The sequence below is a fragment of the Artemia sp. Qi Xiang Cuo genome, chromosome 7 (assembly GCF_049724085.1).
Source record: "Artemia sp. Qi Xiang Cuo chromosome 7, ASM4972408v1, whole genome shotgun sequence".
Taxonomy (NCBI): domain Eukaryota; kingdom Metazoa; phylum Arthropoda; class Branchiopoda; order Anostraca; family Artemiidae; genus Artemia; species Artemia sp. Qi Xiang Cuo.
Genome location: NC_142800.1, coordinates 65,840,997 through 65,860,244, shown reverse-complemented (window position 1 = coordinate 65,860,244; position 19,248 = coordinate 65,840,997). Strand labels below are relative to the sequence as shown.

Below are 19,248 nucleotides of genomic sequence, written 5' to 3'. Positions count from 1 at the left end.
GGTCTGACAGAGTTAGGGCATCACTCGAAAACACAGACGCACCTTCCCTAGTTCTATTCTGAAGCTTTTTTTCTGCCTTGTCCTGTCATATGTTTCTTATTGCCCCATTGCATGGATGTCTACTTTTCCTTCTACTCTACGGTCCTTTTCTGTCTTGCGGAACAAAGCAAGGCGTCTGGTTATAGACACCAACCGTTTTCACCAAAACCGTTCCTAAGTCTTCAGTCTATCTACAGTCTTTCTTATGCTTCTTTTGTCTCTCGTCAGCTTCATAGTAATCTTCAAAAAATCTCTTCAAAAAACTCCTCAGTTTACTTCTGTTTCATCTCCATACAACCTTCGTTCTTCACATAATATCTGCGTTCCTTCTACCCCTGCTGTACGGTGTGATAGCAATCCCTTCATTGCTAGTCATCAGGTTTAGAACCCCCTACCCTTTTCACTACAGAGATGCCACTCATTCGAAACTTTAAAATGATTCTTAAGGACCAGTTAGTTAAGAATCAGACAGAATAGTTTTTTTCTCTGTGGAGTTGATGTCCCCTGGGTGTTTATTTCATGATATATGGTGGTCATCTCTGCTCTTTGACTCTCAGGCCTCAGGTATGGTCTTTTTTTAATCTCATATATTGTTTGGTGATTGATCTTATTTTGGTTGTTGTTTATATTGTATTTTTTCTCTGGTGTTGTATCCCCTTGTATCCCTAGCCATGGAGCCTTTCGAGGGGTAATAAGAGAATTGTGATTCCAAATTGTATTTATTGGTGAACAAACTCTGAACTCTTCGAAGCAAAAAGGCAGGATGCCTGCTATATATGTCTGAATTTTTCCTGATATGATATTATTTAAACAACCACACTTGATTGTTACGTAATTGTTACGCAAATTACCACATTCGAACTAGCTAAAATGTGAGGCTTCTTTCGTTTTTCTTTTTGTTTTTTTTTTTGCGTGGCGTTTGTCTGTTCATATTTTTTTTTGTCTCTTTATGTTTGTCTTGAAGTACAAAGCTAATTTATTTTTCAGTCCCTCCGAGGTGTTTGTATTGTATATTTAGTTACTTTTTATTTACATATTTATAGAACCTACGAAGCCCTTTCCGACACGCTGAAGCTCAAACATATGGCGTATTTGGAGTTCGATCAGTATCACGAAAAATTCAAACATTTCAGCTTCTAAGCTCATCAAGCATCACAGAAACCTCATCATCCACAGTTTTCACATGCAGAGAAACAACAGAATCTGAAGAGGTTAGTTGAGGTTGGCAGAGATAAACTTATTAAGACCAATAAATTGGAATAATTTCATAAAAAATATTTCGTATACAAGAATGTTTTTCGTCTTCCTATTGCTTTTCTACGACAAACTTCTTTCCAGGACCTAAACTTTTATTTTTAAGCAAAATCGTATACATATATGTGAGTCATCGTTGGGCATATTTCACTGTTCAAGACCTCCCCTCCCCCTTTTCGGAAAAAATTTGATTCGGATAAATATATTACCCTTTTTTCCGACTATTAACTGTTTTTTTCGAATGTATATACAGTATTTATCTCCTTCGCTTTGGGCTATTGGCAACTTTATTCAAGTTGATGTAATGCCATTTAGGAAAAAAATTCAAAAATTCATAGAATATAGCAAGTAATAAATTTCCTGACATTTTCAAGTTTAAAATCCAGTTATGGTTTGCAAGCATTATTGTATAGACGATAATTTTTGTCTGTGTGATTATTATGATTATAATCATCATAAAAAAAAAACACTTTTTATTACCTTCACCAGGAAAAATTGTAGACATGAAGTGTTAAATGATTGCCACCCTGCCTTTACGTTTGTAAAGAAAACCAAATTAAATTTATTAATAAAAATTTATAAATTTACATTTATAAATAACGGGTAAAATTTTAATTAATGCAATAAAAAACATATGCTAATAAATACCGGAATATTTCGGCTTCATCTCGAGAAAACTTCTTCCATTGGAAAGGACTTCCGGATGTATAGCCGAAATATTCTGGCGTTTATTACTATTTGTTTTTTCAATGTCTTAATTCATTTTTTACCTGTCATTTTTGTTTTGTTTTATTCTACTTGAGCATGCATAACCCAGTTTTTGTCCGGTAAGGAGTTGCCACTTTGAACTGTCCAGACAAAATTTTAAAAATTCCCGAGAAGATCAATCGGCAATGATGATATTGAAATTCTTTGCTGTGTCGTTCTGTCCAAAAATATAGTTCTTTACATAAAGACATTGGTTGTTAAAACTGCCCAGAAACTCGGAAAGTATTTTTTAGTTTTCTTGGCTCCCTAAAATTTATGTTATGCAACACTGCGCCTTTCAAGTTGTATGCCAGGGGACCGAGCTTCGCTGGGTGATTTTTTTTTTTTGTTGAAGAATTTTCCTAATCAGATGATTGTATGTTTTCTGGTATTGAAATTCATCACGACTTCGGGAAAATTAGTTTAGGGCCTTTAGTTTTGGACAAACATTTTTCATATTAATGGCGTCAAAAATATCCAGATATCCAAAACCCTAATGGTTTCACTTTCTACTGTTAAACTATGTGAGATGGTTTACTTTCTGAAAGAAATTAAGTGAAAGTTTTGCAATACTCTCCGCTTCTAAGAAAAGCTAGTTTGGAAACCCTTGAGTTTAGAAGAGTTACGTAGTTCCTTCATTTTGCAAAAAATGCATTAGCGAACCCTCACACGTAAAGTATTTCCCCCAAACGTCACTTCTCATCCAGATTCTGTCCGCCTCGAGCTATTTCTGAACCCATTCCTATTTTGTCCACCATTCGCTGCTTTACCTCCAGATATGAAAAAACCTTTGCCCCCCTATATTACAGAAAAAAACAACAACAAAATATCCCGCTAGTTTCTCTCTTTTTTATTGGATGGTGGTGGTGCCCAGGTTTTTGTATTTATTCAATTGTTCCCCCCCCCCCTTTTTTTTAGTGTCCCTTTTAACTTTTTCTACGTATTTTTTTTAGTTGATCTTGACCATTTCTTATCTTTTTAACTTTTTAATTGACATTTTCCATTGACTGACGAATTATTATTTCTTCTAGTTTATTTTCGTTTTCTTTTTGAGATTCTTTGCCAGTTTTCCAGTTTTCGTGTTTTTTTACGATATTTTTGACGCCGAAATTTGAATTCGGTCCTTCGGGGCTTGTGATAGGGATTTTTTGAAATAAATGTCTTATCTTGTTTATCCGGTCTTACAGCGAATAAAATAAAATAAAAGTAAAGTTGTTTTGCGAAAGAGATTAAAGAAACCGTTTTTATTTTCAAAAATAAAAACCTGGTGTCCTTTACTTATAATGCTACCCAGATAAATGGAGCTATCCACTTGACTGTTTTTTCGCTACTTAGCATCACCTCTTTGCCCCCATTTATTCCCAGTCCAAACAACTTAGTCTTTTTTAAACTATTTGAAACATATTTTTGCACTCTGAACATATCCAAGAATGCCTTTACTCCGCTAAGATTTTTATCTAGGACGCTAAGATCATTTGCATAAACAAGTCTAGAAGAGTTGCAACACTATCAGACGATTTTTGTATAATTTCAAAGTTCTATACTTTTGGGCAGAACGACGCAGCAAATAATTTTAATGTCATCGTTGCCGATTAGGGAATTTTTAGAATTTTGCCTAGACACCTACCTACAATCTAGAAATGTTTAAAGACCAGAAAACACTTTATTGCAGCCTTCTTTACTTTCTAATTGGTGGATCTTATTGGTGTCAGAAAAAAATTAATTTTCTCAAAAAATCTTGTTATTATAAATTGATAGACCAAACGTGAAAAAATGCTTCATTGTAAGTAAGCAGTGTCGTCTATCGGAAGGAATGGTGGTAGAGGGCCTGTACACCCTATATATACCCCCCCCCGTCCCCCTAGATTTGAAAAATACTTTTTTCGGGGGTATTTTCATTGAAAAATTAAAAAACGACAAATTTACTCCGCCCCCCCCTGGATATCAAAAATACACCCTTCCCCCTTCAATTTACAAGAATTGACGTCACTGTAGGCGAGACTGTACTTGGAATCATATCATTTTGGGAAAGTAGATAATGATGAAGCAAGTGAGCGATAACATCTTTTGGGCTGAGCATAACTTGGCTATATCCCAAATAAACAGAGAGTGTACGAAAAAAATTATTGCTGAAAGAAATTTGTTATTTTTACTTGCTTAAAATTTCACAAAAAGAGAACCAATCAGGTTTTTTAAAGGTGGGGATATTTCTCTCTCGAGAAATAAAGCATTTACAAAAATATCTCACAGAAATAAATCGATGGGATTAAAGTACAGTTTTCAAACATGCAAGCATAAACATGTAATATAATTCCGATATTCATATGTACATACGCAAATGATTACATTTACAAATACAATTGGTTTTAAGACATTTTTATGAAATTAGATAATGATGAAGCAAGTGAATTTAAACATCCCTTGGCCCAGAGAAATACATAAATATAATTTAAAAAATTTACAAAATATAATTTTAAATATGATTTTATTATTATATATAATTATAGTTTTACTTTATATAATTTATTTTTATATTTATAGTTATATGATTTATAAGGTTATAATATAAATAAATTTAATTTATAAAATATTATAATACAAAATTATAGACTTTATAAAATAAACTTAGTTTATGATATGTAATCATAAATATAATTTATAATTATATCTAAATAATTTTAGAGTTTAAATTATAAGATATATAATACAGAGAAATAGAGAGTTTACTTTTAAAAAAAATTAACATAAAAGAACCGATAATGTTTTGAATAATATACGCGCTTATCGTGCGAGAAAAATTAAGTTCGTAACTAAATATGGTTTTAAAACGTGCGGCTATTTGCCTCTTCAAAAATAAGGAAGAATGTGAATGGGCTACAAAGATACGTCACAAAAATAAACCAACGGAATTAAAGTACACTTTTAAACACGGAAATATGAGACAATAGTTTTTCGCTTTGGCAACAGTAGGAATTAAAATAATGCTATAAAAAACGATGAATGATAAGAAATAATTCCACACTTGTGTTTGTTTGCAAAGGTTATGAGTTCATGGATTCGTAGGTCTTATCTTTTCCTTTTGGCTCAAAGTTTTTAAGTTGTATTAAATTGACTGTTTAATCAGAGTAAATATTGTGACTTGGGTGCTCAAAATTGAACTTTGAAATCATACAAAAATCGTCTGATAGTGTTGCAATGTTTTATCTGTTTTTCCTTACATAGTGTTGTAGTGATAAATTTCTTTAATTAGCACTTGATAAAAAAAGAACATTAGAGCAATGTGCACGGTAGAAAAATTAGTACTTATGGCGCATTTAAATGAATACAATGAACTTACTGGCCTAATGGCACAGCTAAAGCGGCCAAGGAGGAACAACTTATCCCCAGTAGGGTCATTTAGGGGGGGGGCTATGCTCCCATATATGTTTTGCACCTTGTCTGATTTTGGAAAATGCCTTTTCTTTGGGGGGGGGGGGGTCATTGAAAAATGTCATTTTGGTGTATTTTTCAAGTGCAGAAAATAAAAAAAATGACAAATATACCCCCCCCCCCCTTAACTACTGCTACTACTACTACTAACAGCTCACCGCAGCACCAAGCCGCCTGAGGCCAACACAGCTACGCACGATCCTTCTCCACCCCAATCTATTCAACGCCTCCCTTTTTACACCCGCCCACGAAGTTCCCAATCCCATTTCCTTTAAATCTTTCTTTATGACGTCCTACCACGCCAGACGGAGACGACCTGCTTTCCGTTTAGCCCTTGATGTTTGGCCGAAAAGAACAACCTTCGGCAATCCTTCATCCTTCATCCGCACAACGTGCCCTAACCACCACAACCTTTCTTTCATTATAGCCCTAGAGAGCGGTATCGAACCACATTTTTTGTATAGCCTATTATTTGAAATACAGTCAGTCAACCGGGTGCCCAGAACAATCCTTAAGCAATTTCTCTCGAAAACATCTAGCAAATCTTCATCCACTTTTCGGAGCGTCCGTGCTTCAGAGCCATATTTGACCATTGTCATCACTGTTGCTTCTAATATTCTAGTCTTGGTTTGCATACTTATCTTCTATTCTTCTAAACTTTTTTCAGATGTGAAAAAAAACCTTGGGCCTTGGCTATTCTACTTCTAACATATCCACTGCTCCAACCGTCTTTACTAATAATACCACCAAGGTAAGTGAAGCTGCCCACTTGGTCAATCTTTTCATTACCCAAAGTCACCTTTTCATCTTCACTTATTCCTAGCCTTAGTGACTTAGTCTTTCTAGCAATATTTTTCAAACCAATTCTAGCACCCTGAACTCGCAAAACCTCTAAAACTTCATTCATTTTGCTCACACTTTCATCTAGCATGCTTAAATCATCAGCATAATCCAAGTCCAGGAGACTTTTTCCTCCCTATTTGATTCTGTGGTCTCCCATTGCCTTTCCTGTGCTCCTTAAGACAAAGTCCATCAAAATAATCCATATAAAGGGGGATAGAACACAGCCCTGCTTTACTCCTAATTTAATACAAAATCAGCTGTTAACCTTAATTCTTACCTTAGCTGCAGCAGTGTTATTCTTGTACATAGAACAAATGACTTTAATGTGTATGTCTGGTATACCATACAAGGATAAGATCTTTGCTACAGCTTTTCTATTAACAGAATCGAACGCTTGTGCATAATATATAAAACTGAGAACCAAAGTTGTTTGACAACCCAGGCACTTCTCAATTATTAACCTAAGAGTGAAAAATTGGTCGACACATCCTCTACCTTTTCTAAAACGGCACCGTTCTTCTCTTAAAACTTAGTCTACGGCATCTCTCAGTCTAAAAAGTATCATATTACTAAGTAATTTACAACCTACAGATACGAGACTAATCCCTCGATAATTACCACACTCAGTTTTATCACCTTTCTTATAAAGGAGCTTAATTAAAATTTTCTTAAAATCGTAAGGTACTTCCCCTTTTTCAAAAATCATATTCATAATCTTCAATAACTTATTTCTGACCTCAGAGCCACCATATTTAAGAAACTCATCTACCACCGTATCAGCACCTGGAGCCTTATTATTCTTTAATCCTTTTAGCACTGTTGCTAATTCCTCCTCACAAAAAAAAATCTTCCTTCACATCCAAAGTATCACAAACTTTTTCATTTTCCTCTATATTTTTTCCTGCAACTCTATCTCGGTTAAGCAAGTTCTCAAAATATTCGGCCCTTCTCTCTTTAGTTTTTTCCTTATCGCTAATTGCGATCCCATTCCTATCTTTAACAGGGACAAGTCCAGATTCACTACTCCCTCTCAATTTGTTAACGTGCCAGTACAAAATTTTACTATTATGCCGTCTAGCTGCATCTTCCAGATCCTCGGCAATTTTATCCATGGCCTCCACTTCACACCTCCTTAGTTCATATTTTAATGCTTTCTCCAATTTCTTTACATTTCTTTTGTTTTCAAACGATTTATCACTCAGATAATTCTTGTGCAAGTCCTTTCTCCTTTCTATTAAACATAAAGCTTTTTCGCTAATATTCTTAGCTGCAGTTCTAACTTTCTTCCCCAAGACACCTTTAGTAACTTCAAAAATTATTTTCATAAAATCATTCAAACCATTTTATACATCGTCAAATTTCAAACTATTAGATTTAGGTTCCGAGAGTTCCTGGAAAGTTTTTCTCAAATTCTCATCCTGGAGTCTACCAACATCATAACTTCCCGGGAGGTAGTTACCCTTCCGATATTTCAGTTTTTAATTAACCCTTGACACTACTAGTTGGTGATCTTTACTTTTAACATCAATAACAGCACTCTTATATACCCTAGTATCTTGTATTGATCCTGCCAGTCTTCGGTTTACTATAACATAATCAACAAGGTTTGCCGTCTTACCATCACGTGAATACCATGTTAGCTTATGAGCCATTTTATGACCAAACACCGTATTGGTTATAACTAGATTGTTATACCTACAAAATTGCAAAATTCATCTGAGTCCCTAGTATCTCCGTCAGTAGGTTCTACAGGGGCGTATACTACTATAACTGATACCCTGAACTTTCTAGTCATAAAATGAGCAATTAGTATTCTATTATTAATACCTTCCCAGCCTAAACAAGCAGCTTCCTTATTCATCATGAGCCCTACTCCCTGTCTATGTACTCCATCCTTCCTGCCTGAGTAAACAAATTCTATATCTCCTAATTTCATGCTTCCTACCCCTGGGAATGTACTTTTGAGGCAATGTACACAATATATTTTTATGAAACATTGGCGCACTTACTTTTTAAGGGAGGGGGCTACGCCTCAGCAGTTTCCAAAGGAAAATAATACCAAAAATGGATTTTATAACTTATTACCAAGTTTGCTAAAGGTTCAAAGTTTAGTAGCTATACAGGCAAATTAGTAGAAACTCTGACCAATTTTTTTGCCTGTATGATGCCATCTATGTTAATTTTAAATAAAAACTATCCGTGGGGATGGAAAATTAGTGACTTCACCATTAACTGACGTCCAAAAGGCAAACTTGTCTCTGGAAATTTTAGAAGATGTGATTCAATTTGTAGAGTGATAGGGGAACAGTAGAGGTTCCAGTATTTTATTGTTTACAATAAAATACAATAAATAATTGTTTGACTACAATGTTTTAATGTTTACAAACTATATTATAGCGGTACCATCCATTCAGTGTCAGGTATGAAAACCAGGAGCGGGGGGGGGGGCAATTTTTTTATTCCTTTTAATGACAATAGAAAAAAGTATATTTTGAATGTAGGGGAAGGGGGCAATTTTTTACGTGATTTTTTTTTTCAATGGAAATACAGAATCAGGTATTTTCTAAATCTCAGAGAGGAGTAGAAAAAATTTAGGAGGTGATCTCACCCTCCTTTAATCGGTACCATTGATCAAAAATTAGCTCCTAAAGAAAACTTCTACGTAATTATTTTAACTAAGACACTATAAATATAGACTTTTCTAATTAAATGGCTTTTGCAATATGATTTGGGAGGAAATGTTTGTTGTTATGTTTTATAATTATTATTCGTAAGCGGAGCAAATGAAAATCAAGAAACCGTAGTATTGCATTCGAGGGAGTCACGAATAAAGTATTTAAAAGAAAAAAAAACATACGCAGATATTTAAATGATTAATTTAAAGCCAGAATACTAAAATGAACAAGGACTTTTTCAGCAGAACCTTATGAATAGATTATTTTCCAGGATACGTTAATTCTACCAAAATTGGCTACAGGTGCTTGGGCTTTTTGTTATTAAAATGGGAATTTTAAAGCAGACTCGTGCCTGGAAATTTAATATTTTTTTTCCTGATTTTTTCCTGATTTTTTGCCTGATTTTTTAATCAGGCAAAAAAAAAAACAGAAAAATTATGGAATTTTATTTCGAGTATTAAATTAATGACGAATTCCATTTAAAGCTCCATAAAAATATAGTTGAACCAACAAAGCTTTACACAAGCTCGAATTGAAAAGCTAATTTTTACTATTCCATGGCATCTCACAACTGCAAACCAGAACTGGTGCCCAAAAATTTAAAGCATTTGCTAAAGCAGACTCGTGTCCGGAAATTTATCTTGAAAGGTAAGGTGAAGAATATGGCATTAGATTTTACAATCCCTACCGGCGATGCGGATCTCAGTTGCACGGCCCTTCAGCCAGGAACTGAAATGAACCAGCCATTCTGTACTTACGCACACCCTTCCTGTTTACCTTCCGCAAATTTCTCCATCTTGAAATGCGGGCTGAAACATATAATTTTACCTTTAAAGCAGTACAAAGCCCTTCCCCCTGACCATTTACATTTGAAGAAAAATCATCTTTAGTGCTATATTTTACTATTACAAGATTTTACATGATTATTTACTGCCTTAAAATTTTCTTCTGCTTCTTGATTAAAAAATAATGAAACTCTCATACGGGGCTCCACAAGGCAGAGTTAAACTATGCCGATAATGTCTGAAATGTGTAAAAAAGAAAATAAGGAAGATGCAGAATCTACTGTGCAGGGCCCCTCGATATATCCAATTTGTTTTAAAGATTTCGCATACATAGAAAGTTTAAGAAACATTAAAGGCGGTCTTAGAGGTATGTAAGACCTGGGGTGGGTACTATATTCAAGGCTTACCAAAAAGTTGAATATATAAGCACCGCACCATAGCGCTCAAAGGATTGTAAACTTGAGCTCAAAGGATTGAGCTCAATACCAAACAAAGAGCTTGCGAGAGTTTGCCTTAGAAATTAAGAACAAGCAGTTTGCTTTGCTGCACACCAAAGAAGCTGCTTCTCTAAAGAGAGCTGCATACCAAAAACTGAGCTTGCGAGAGTTTGCCTTAGAAATTAAGAACAAGCAGCTTGACTTCTGCACACAAAAAACAAGCTACTTCTTCAAAGAGAGCTGCACACCAAAAAGAAGCTGCTTCTCTAAAGAGAGTTGTATACCAAAAACTGAGCTTGCGAGAGTTTTGCCTTATAAATTAAGAACAAGAAGTTTGACATTGCTGCATACCAAAAAGAAGCTGCTTTTTTGAAGAGAACTGCGCACCAAAAACTGAGCTTTCGAGAGTTTTGCCTTAGAAATTGAGAACAAGCAGCTTGACTTCTGCATACCAAAAACAAGCTACTTCTTCGAAGAGAGCTGCACACCAAAACGGGAGCTTGCGAAAGTTTGCCTTATAAATTAAGAACAAGCAGTCTGATTGCTGCACACCAGAAAGAAGCTGCTTCTGTGCGTCTCTGTGTGTCTCTCTCACGATTGCAGCTCTCAGAATTCGGATGAATTATGTACCAGCAAGGTCGTATCCGGTTGAGGAGTACAGGGTTTAAACCCCCTCCCCCCAAATATTTTTCCGACTCGTAAAAACGAATCAATAATGAACAAAGAATTTTTTTTATGTTCTTTTAAGTTTCTTCGGAGAGCTGCACACCAAAAACTGAGCTTGCGGGAGTTTGCCTTAGAAATTAAGAACAATCAGATTGACTTTGTTGCACACCAAAAAAAACTGCTTCTTTGAAGAAAGCTGCACACCAAAAAGAAGCTGCTTCTTCAAAGAGAGCTGTACACCAAAAATTGAGCTTGCGAGAGTTTGCCGTAGAAATTAAGAACAAGCAGTTTGACTTTGATGCCCCCCCCCCCAAAAAAAAAGAAACTGCCTCTTTGAAGAGAACTGCATACAGTTTGATTGCAGCACACTGAAAAGAAGCTGCTTCTTCGGTCAGCTGCACACCAAAAATTGAACTCGCATGAGTTTGCCTTTGTAATTAAGAACAAGCAGATTGACTTTGTAGTATACAAAAAAAAACTGCTTCTTTGAAGAAAGCTGCACACCAAAAAGAAGCTGCTTCTTCAAAGAGAGCTGTACACCAAAAATTCAGCTTGCGAGAGTTTGCTGTAGAAATTAAGAACAAGCAGTTTGACTTTGATGCCCCCCCCCCCTCAAAAAAAGAAACTGCCTCTTTGAAGAGAACTGCACACCAAAAACTGAGCTTGCGACAGTTTGACATAGAAACTAAGAACAACCAGTTTTACTGGTATTTTCTTACAACAAAGTTCTTCATACAATAAACAATAATTGCAAACGAGAAGCTACATATCAAAAACTAAGCTGGCGATAGTTTGACCTTTGCTGCACACCAAAGATAAAAGTCAACATCAACGAGAGCTACAAACCAAAGCTCCCCACGTGAGAACAAAGCTGTATAGGCATGAAGCTACACACCAAATACTAAACTCGCGAGTTTTTGACCTTTAAATTAAGAACGAGAAGTTTAATTTTACCGCACATCAAAGAAAAGCTGCTTTTTCGAATAGAGCTGCTCTCGTGAGACAAAAATTGCAAAGACGGGAAGCTGTACGACAAATTCTAGCTTGCGAGAGTTTGAGCTTAAAACTAAGAGAGTTTGAAAATAAGAACGGAAAAATTATAGTGTTAAATAGAATAATAAAGTGCAATGCAATGATTCTAAGATTGAGGCAGTAAAACCATTTGCTAAACCAGACCAAACACCTGCAAAACATTATGTTTCATGGTCTATAACAACCTATAAATTTATTTGTTCTACTTTTTTTGCTCAAATATGAGCTACTGTAGATTGGAATGTTCATCCTAGTCGCCACTTCTAAAGTCTGGAAACGCCGACTTAACATAATAGTGATGAGTACGGCACTATTTAAAAGTTAATAATTTTATCGTAAAGGTTAAGGTTTCGTAACAGTTTTAATAAGTTTTAATATAGCAGTTTAGTATTATATAAATAATTTTATTATTAAGGCGTGCACATGCTCATTTATATGTTTTATAAATGTAATTGTAACTATATTAAGCTTTTCTAATTGTATTTTTATTTTCTAATTAATTGTATTTTCGTTTTCTAATCAATCGTATTTTTATATTTTCTAGTTATATTTTGATTATATTCCAATTATATTTTGTATTTACCTATAATTATTTGTAATTATTTTTGTATTATTCTAGGCACCAACTAGTTTTCAATCCTTGTCTGAAGGAGAAATTATTGTTTCAAGACTTAGTCCTGGTGAAATGATTTCTAGCCAAACAAGAAGGTCAGCTCCTCCGTCTTCAGTGAGGGGAAAAATCGATGATCATGTGCTTACGAATGATTTGCCCCGACTTTTGACATTGAATTCACCTAATCGAACATTTACATTAGATAGAAGTTTGAGACCCTTGTGGTGATATTTATTAAGTCTCCGATCTCCAGTTTCTAATGTACAACATGATAAACATAAAGAAACTTAACAAGAAATCGTATCGAGGGGAGGGATTGAACCCCCTTGAAATGTTTGTCCGGCTCGTAAAAATGTAACAGAAATGAATATAAATAAATTTTTGATTCGTTTTTTTTCCCCTCCCCGAAAAATCATCCCGGATATGTTCTTGCAAAAAATGTTTAAAGAGAAAAGAAAACTCGCGAGATATTAACCAGCTCTTTAACGGCGAAGGAAGGGGAGTAAATTTGTACCCTCCCTCCGTCTCTCCGAAATCGTTTCAATCGAAACTTTAACCCTTAAAATATTTTTACGTAATTTCGTGGCTCTTATTGGGTTGTTTATCAAATCTCATATCCCAAATTCTAAAATGGAACATGATAAACATAGTGAATGCTAATAAGAAACGATTGCAAATTAATAAATACAAATTTCATGAGGTAGTAACCAGTTATGTAACAGTAAGGGAAGAGTTGTACATTTGTAACCCATTCCAGTTCCCCAAAATTGTGCTAAATCAATAATTTTCAGATCTAAAAAAGAAATACTCAATACTTTAATGCCACTTTTGATAAACTTGGAAATCTACTGTAGGAAGCTAAAACATTTGTACGCCCTTTTAAAATGACATTATGCTTAAACACTGAAATTAACTCCTGGCCAGTGTCCTGGAACAAACGTGGGCGTGAAAGGCCCTTAAAACTAAAAAAAAATGAAAGATCAAAAGTTAATTATGCCCAGAAAGGCAGCTTTTCTAAAACATAAGGGCTGAATTTGGAGAAATCCAAGTCTGGTATTGTTGTTCCGTTCTTGCGCTGGCCCTTTGAATGCTGTACACTTCTAGTAAACATAAAAGAGGAAATAATTAATATTAAACTGAATATAAGTATTCAGTATAATTTTGTATAAATTAACATAAATATGCAAAAAGAATTTGTATCGAATATGTAATAAAATTGAATACTGAATTGTATAGAATATAATATGTAACATAACTAGAAATTTCAGTTTTAAATTAGAAATAGTGAATTTTCATACAATTTTGAAAATATATGATTTGAAGGTGATGAGTTTCTTGTCTCTATCCAGAAGAAAGAACAGTTTCATAACGTTTACATATACTTTTATTAAAGTATTAAGCAATATGTTTTGCATTACCATTTGTTGAGCAGTTTTATTACAATTGAAAGAATGTACCTAATGCATAAGCTTGACACAAAGTGCTAAAGTGAGTCTTTTGGTCTTCCTCCCTTTAATGATGACTCCTAATTGGGCCTTGGGAGGGAATAGTTCCTTAGTCTGGGAATTAATTACCATAGCCTTTTTTCGTAAAAAAAAACCTGCCTTCTTTCAATGGTGAGAATAGGACTTTTGGGCTTTAAAAATAGTCTTAAGAGCTCTCTATTGAATTGCTCTCGTTCCTTTCGATTCTTAAAAATACCTATTGGGGTAATTTCGTTGAACAATGTCTTTTTTTAGTAATGCCATTAAAAAATGATAAGTTTGCCCCCCCCCCCTCTTCCTTGGATTTGAAATTAATGCCCCTCTCCCCTCCACTCGTACATTTTCGTGAATTGACGCCATTGTATTGAAGTAAAAAAAAAAGATGAATAAGTATTCAGGAAATTATAATTGAGAACTGAAGATTTGACTTATTAACTTATATCGTGCTTATTAACCTTCAAAGGTTGTTTCGGTTAAATCGACCAAAGTTTGGGCATATTTTTCCATAAGATTTTTTTTTTTTTTTTATCGCTAAACAGACTAACTCAGAACATGTTAAAGACAGACCTGAACAAAAAGAAACTCGGAGCCAATTAATTTTCTTTGAACTGGACAGCAAAAACATTTAAATAGAAGGGTAGATTTGAAGTAGGGGCATTCAAATATAAAATCGTACACTTAGCATAATTTGTAGACAAACTTATTTTGGCTAATGGCTCAATTAGGGATGTTGTTGTTGCTGTTCTTGTTCGTTCTTATGGACTAGCTGTCATTTGCACACGTGACCTACGCCAAGTCAAAACCTCGAAGCTCACTTATAATTTACTGGAGAGTCAAGGAAGAAAACTGTTCTAGCTTTTGTGGGTACTATAAGATTTTTATTGGCACTCTACTTTCTTCTTATCCAATCATTTCTCCGTTTCTTCACGCTTTTAACGTTTAAATGCTCAAACTTCTGGCTGGGGACGTAAAACAACAAATAACTTCTTGCGTATTAAGTCTAAAAATATAACAAAAATAACATGCACTGCAACAAATCCATTCTTGGTTGTTCAAATCAAAAAAGAAAACTTGCTCCCATTTGCAAAAAAATCTGCTTACTTTCTTTGATAGGTTGGATACACTTACGCTATTTTAACTTGGTTAGATTTTAAGAGCAGAAGTAGTCCCGAAAGTTTGAACATAATACCCTCAGTAGTTCTTGGGATACTGCTGAGATACCTTATTGGGAATTAGCATTAACACAGTGCATTTTGATTTAATCTTAAGGCAACATTTAGTTTATAAACATAAAGGCAAATGGGAGGGTGGGCATGGGAGGGGGATTAGTTTCCCTCCAATCACTTTCGACTATTAAAAAGGGCATCAGTCCTTTCTATTTTTAATCAAATGAGCCCTTTTTGAAGTTCCTACGGCAACTCCTTCGATACGAAGTGCCCTGGTCTAAACAACTACAACAACAACAAAAATAATACATTATACCCACATCGATCTTTACTATAAAAATTTCAAGCCTTCCAATCACTTTCGACTATTAAACAGGGCACTAGGCCTTTCGATGAGCCCTTTTTGAGTTTCTACGACAACGCTTTCTATAAACACCGTGTATGCCCCCAGGGCATGAATTACAACCCTTACCCCTAAGGGCTGTGAGGGTGGTTGTCATACTCAAAGACATAATTTCCAGAACTTTCAACTACGTTAAACAAAATGGGTATCTCAAAATTTTGATTGGATGTGTTTGGGAAAATGGTTAGTCGCTCTCACATCACTTTCAACTATTAAAAAATGCACTAGCCCTTTTAATTTCCAATCAAATGAGCCCTTTTGAAGTTTCTACGACAACGCTTTCAATAAAAATCTTGAATGCCCCTAGGACATAACTTACAACCCTTGCCCTGAGTACTGGAGGGGGGGGGTGTCCCACTCAAAGACCTAATTTCCAGAACTTTCTACTACGTTGAACACAATAATAATAATAATATATTGAAAACCCGTCGTATACAATAAATGTACAATGTCAGAGTATACAAAAATCCGAAAAGAGGAAACAAAAAGAAAACATACTAAAAAATAACAACAAAAGCAATAACTTCTCAAATAGTATACAAAATAGTACGAAAAGCGGAAACAGAAAGATAACATACTCAAAAATTACAAGAGAAACCACAACTTCTTCGAAAATAGCAACAAGGACAACAACTTCTGAAAGGAGGAAAAAAAGGAAACAAGAAGGAAAATTAAACAAGCAAACTTGCCCACTCGTGCTTTAGAATGACTGGTTTTGTTTTTTGCCGGCTAATAAGTGTCTCAACAGCTAGCTTTGGGTCCGCTAGATTATAGCGCCGAATCAGAAAACTATTGTTTGCCCAAGGTGGCAATTTTAGTAGGTACATCAGTACTGAAGTAGCCTTTGAACTGTGAGGACGCAAATTTGATTTAACTTTGAATAAATTTGGTTTGTAAAAAGTGTATTTGTTAGACAGTGAAAATATTGAGTACCATTGAATTGGCTAGTGATTTTACACCTTGGATTACATCAAGTAATTAGGGAAAAAAACGAAAGTAGGCCAAAGTCAATAAATCAAGCTCTGAGTGAGTAGTAGCTCAGGTGTCTTTACCGCTTGCCCTGAAGAATGGAATGAAATGCAAATATTTGATTAGTTGAATTTTGCAAACGCTACAGAGTATTCCTGAAAGTTGGTTGTGATTCCTGAAGTAGCGTCGGTATTCAATCGCTGTTGGAAGTCGTCGGTGCAGGAGATAGGGGTGTTAGCCGTGCCTAAATTAACGGTGGCTTAGCGAACTGCACGTCCCCATCGACGTGGATAAATTATAGGTGCCAAAATAGGTAAGAGAGATTACATATTTTATTTTATTTGCACTTGCCATGGGGCGAAAAAGGAAGATTTCTAAAACTGTCCAAGTAGGATCCCAGTCTGTTGAGAACAGTTTGTTGAATTCGACCGTTTCATCTGAAGGGAATAACGATGTCGCTTCACTGAAGACCCTGGCGGATGATTTTGCTAAGATGCTAACAATACTTACTGAAAATGGTAAAAAACTATACTCTATAAACGATAGTATAAAAATGTTAGAAAATCGTATGTTATCAGTGGAAAATACACAGTCTGAGCTAAAATCAGAAGTTAATACTACGAGTTCGCGTGTTACACAGCTCGAATCTGATGTTCTAAGCTTAAGAAATCAAATGTCAATTATCGCTAGTGCAACGAAAAAGTATGAAACTGGGAATGCAGATCTGTCTCGTCGGCTTATGGCATCTGAGTATCGACATACAGAGACGAATATTATTGTTTGGAATGCTCCCTGCGAAAATACTACCCAAGCCGAAACGTTTTTTGACCAGTTGTGTTTGGAGGGTCTAGGTCTGTCCATGGTCCCGAAGTTTCGAGTTGTTGGTAATGTCCGTAAGGAGCAACCGTATTTTAAAGTTGATGTTGGTTCTCGAGATGCGAAGGTCAGTGTGCTTAAGAACGGAAAGAAATTAAAAGGTAAAGTTATTGGACACCATAGAAATGTATCTGTTAGCGATGATGCACCAATATCAGTTCGTGAAGCTCGAAGGAAGTTGTATGTAAAGAAATCTAGATTAAATCCTATAGGAGTTTCATCATGGGTTTCCAATACAGTTCCACCATATATACAGATCGACTGTGGTTGTGTGACGGCAAAATTTGGTTACGATGAGCCTATCCCTGAGTTATGTGCCCAATAGATGGTTATATCATTATTTTTTAATTAAGAGTCTTTTAATATATTTTTTTTTTGTTTTTTTTTTGTTTTGTTTTGTATTTGTGTTTATGGAAAAAAAATGAAAAGTTGTTCTTTTTTTATCATGTATTTATTTTGTTTTATAATTTATAATTGGTAATTGGTAGACACAGGTAGAGCATTGTATTTTCTTCAATTATAATTTTCTGGAATTCAGTAATGGAAACAGTAAGCCTGTATTGTGACAGGCTAGTGTTAGTGTCAATTTTTTCACTTTTTTTGTATTCGTTTGTTTATTTATACTATTTTGTTAATATGTTTCTTATTATTTTTAGGTTATATTGTGTTTTTTCTGGAGCTTCGATTACCTTGGAAACGGGACCACCGACCCTCCGAGTTATAGTAAGTTATTCAGTTGGTTAGGTTTGGTTGCAACTACCCTCCTTTTCTTTTTTATATATATATATATTTATAAAAAATGGTAATTGTTCGTAATGATCGTTTGGATTGGCTTGCGAATAATCCATTGAGTGTTTCGGATTTAGGATTAGGGGTACTTCACAGGGATTTTGATATGGGGGTAGATGATGTTTTTCCGAAGGTTAATTATAAATGCCCAGTGGATTTACAAACTAGACTGGCATCGGATAACCTTGGCATTTTTCATCTGAATTGTCAGGGGTTAAATAGTACATTGGATTATTTTTCGGAGCAGAGTATACTATCTAATTTTCATATTCTTGCACTTACTGAAACATGGTTAATGAATAATAATTCTGGACTATTGGATATTTTAAATTATAATATGTATGTTAAGAACCGTACTCACCATCAGCATGAAGGACTTGCCCTGTATATTAGAACTGATTTGAATGTGAAGGTTAGGGATGATTTGTCTGTTAATAAAGAGATGGTTTTTGAGTGTTTTGTTACGGAGGTTGATAAGAATGGTGACCCATTTTTTATTGCTGTTTGTTACCCCCCCCTTCAGCTAGTGTAGATTGATTTTGAGAATTATTAAATCAACCAATGGACCTTTTAACTAGTAAGAACAAAACATGGTGTGTGTGTGGAGAGTTTAACATTGATTTGAATTTGTTAGCATCTAATTCAAAAGATAGCACATTTTTGTCTTTAATGTTATTTTATTTGATTCATCATGCGGTAAATATTTGTACTAGAGCGACGGAGTCATCTTCATCTCTAATTGATAATGTATTTTTGAGTGTTCCCCATGATTCGTCAAGTGTTGTGTTAAATGATGTTTCGGATCACTTTGGTTTGGCTATATTAGTTCCGGGTATATTTAAGAATATTAATATTAATTGTGATGCTCGCCCTAAGACTAAGAAATTATTAGTTGATTCAAATACTATTTCAAGATTAAAGCTTAGGATAGAACAGTTAGACTTTAAATTTTTACAAGAAGAATTAGATTTAAATTTGAAGTTTGAGCTTTGGTATGGTAAGATTAAGGATACGTTTTTGGAATGTTGTGAAGTGTCAGGA

The 19,248-nt window shown here is 34.8% G+C and overlaps 1 protein-coding gene across 2 annotated transcripts in view; it reads left to right on the top strand.

Annotated features, from left to right (window-relative positions):
- Positions 1–15,190, top strand: part of LOC148950612 (uncharacterized) — a 101,546-nt gene extending 86,356 nt beyond the window's left edge. For both annotated transcript variants that reach the window (XM_089091668.1, XM_089091669.1), the window contains exons 5-6: positions 1,083–1,250; positions 12,527–15,190. In XM_089091668.1, coding sequence (XP_088947794.1) covers positions 1,083–1,250; positions 12,527–12,748 — 390 coding nt within the window. In that variant the 3' untranslated portion in view covers positions 12,749–15,190. The remainder of the gene's footprint in view (positions 1–1,082; positions 1,251–12,526) is intronic.
- The last annotated feature ends 4,058 nt before the right edge of the window (positions 15,191–19,248 follow it).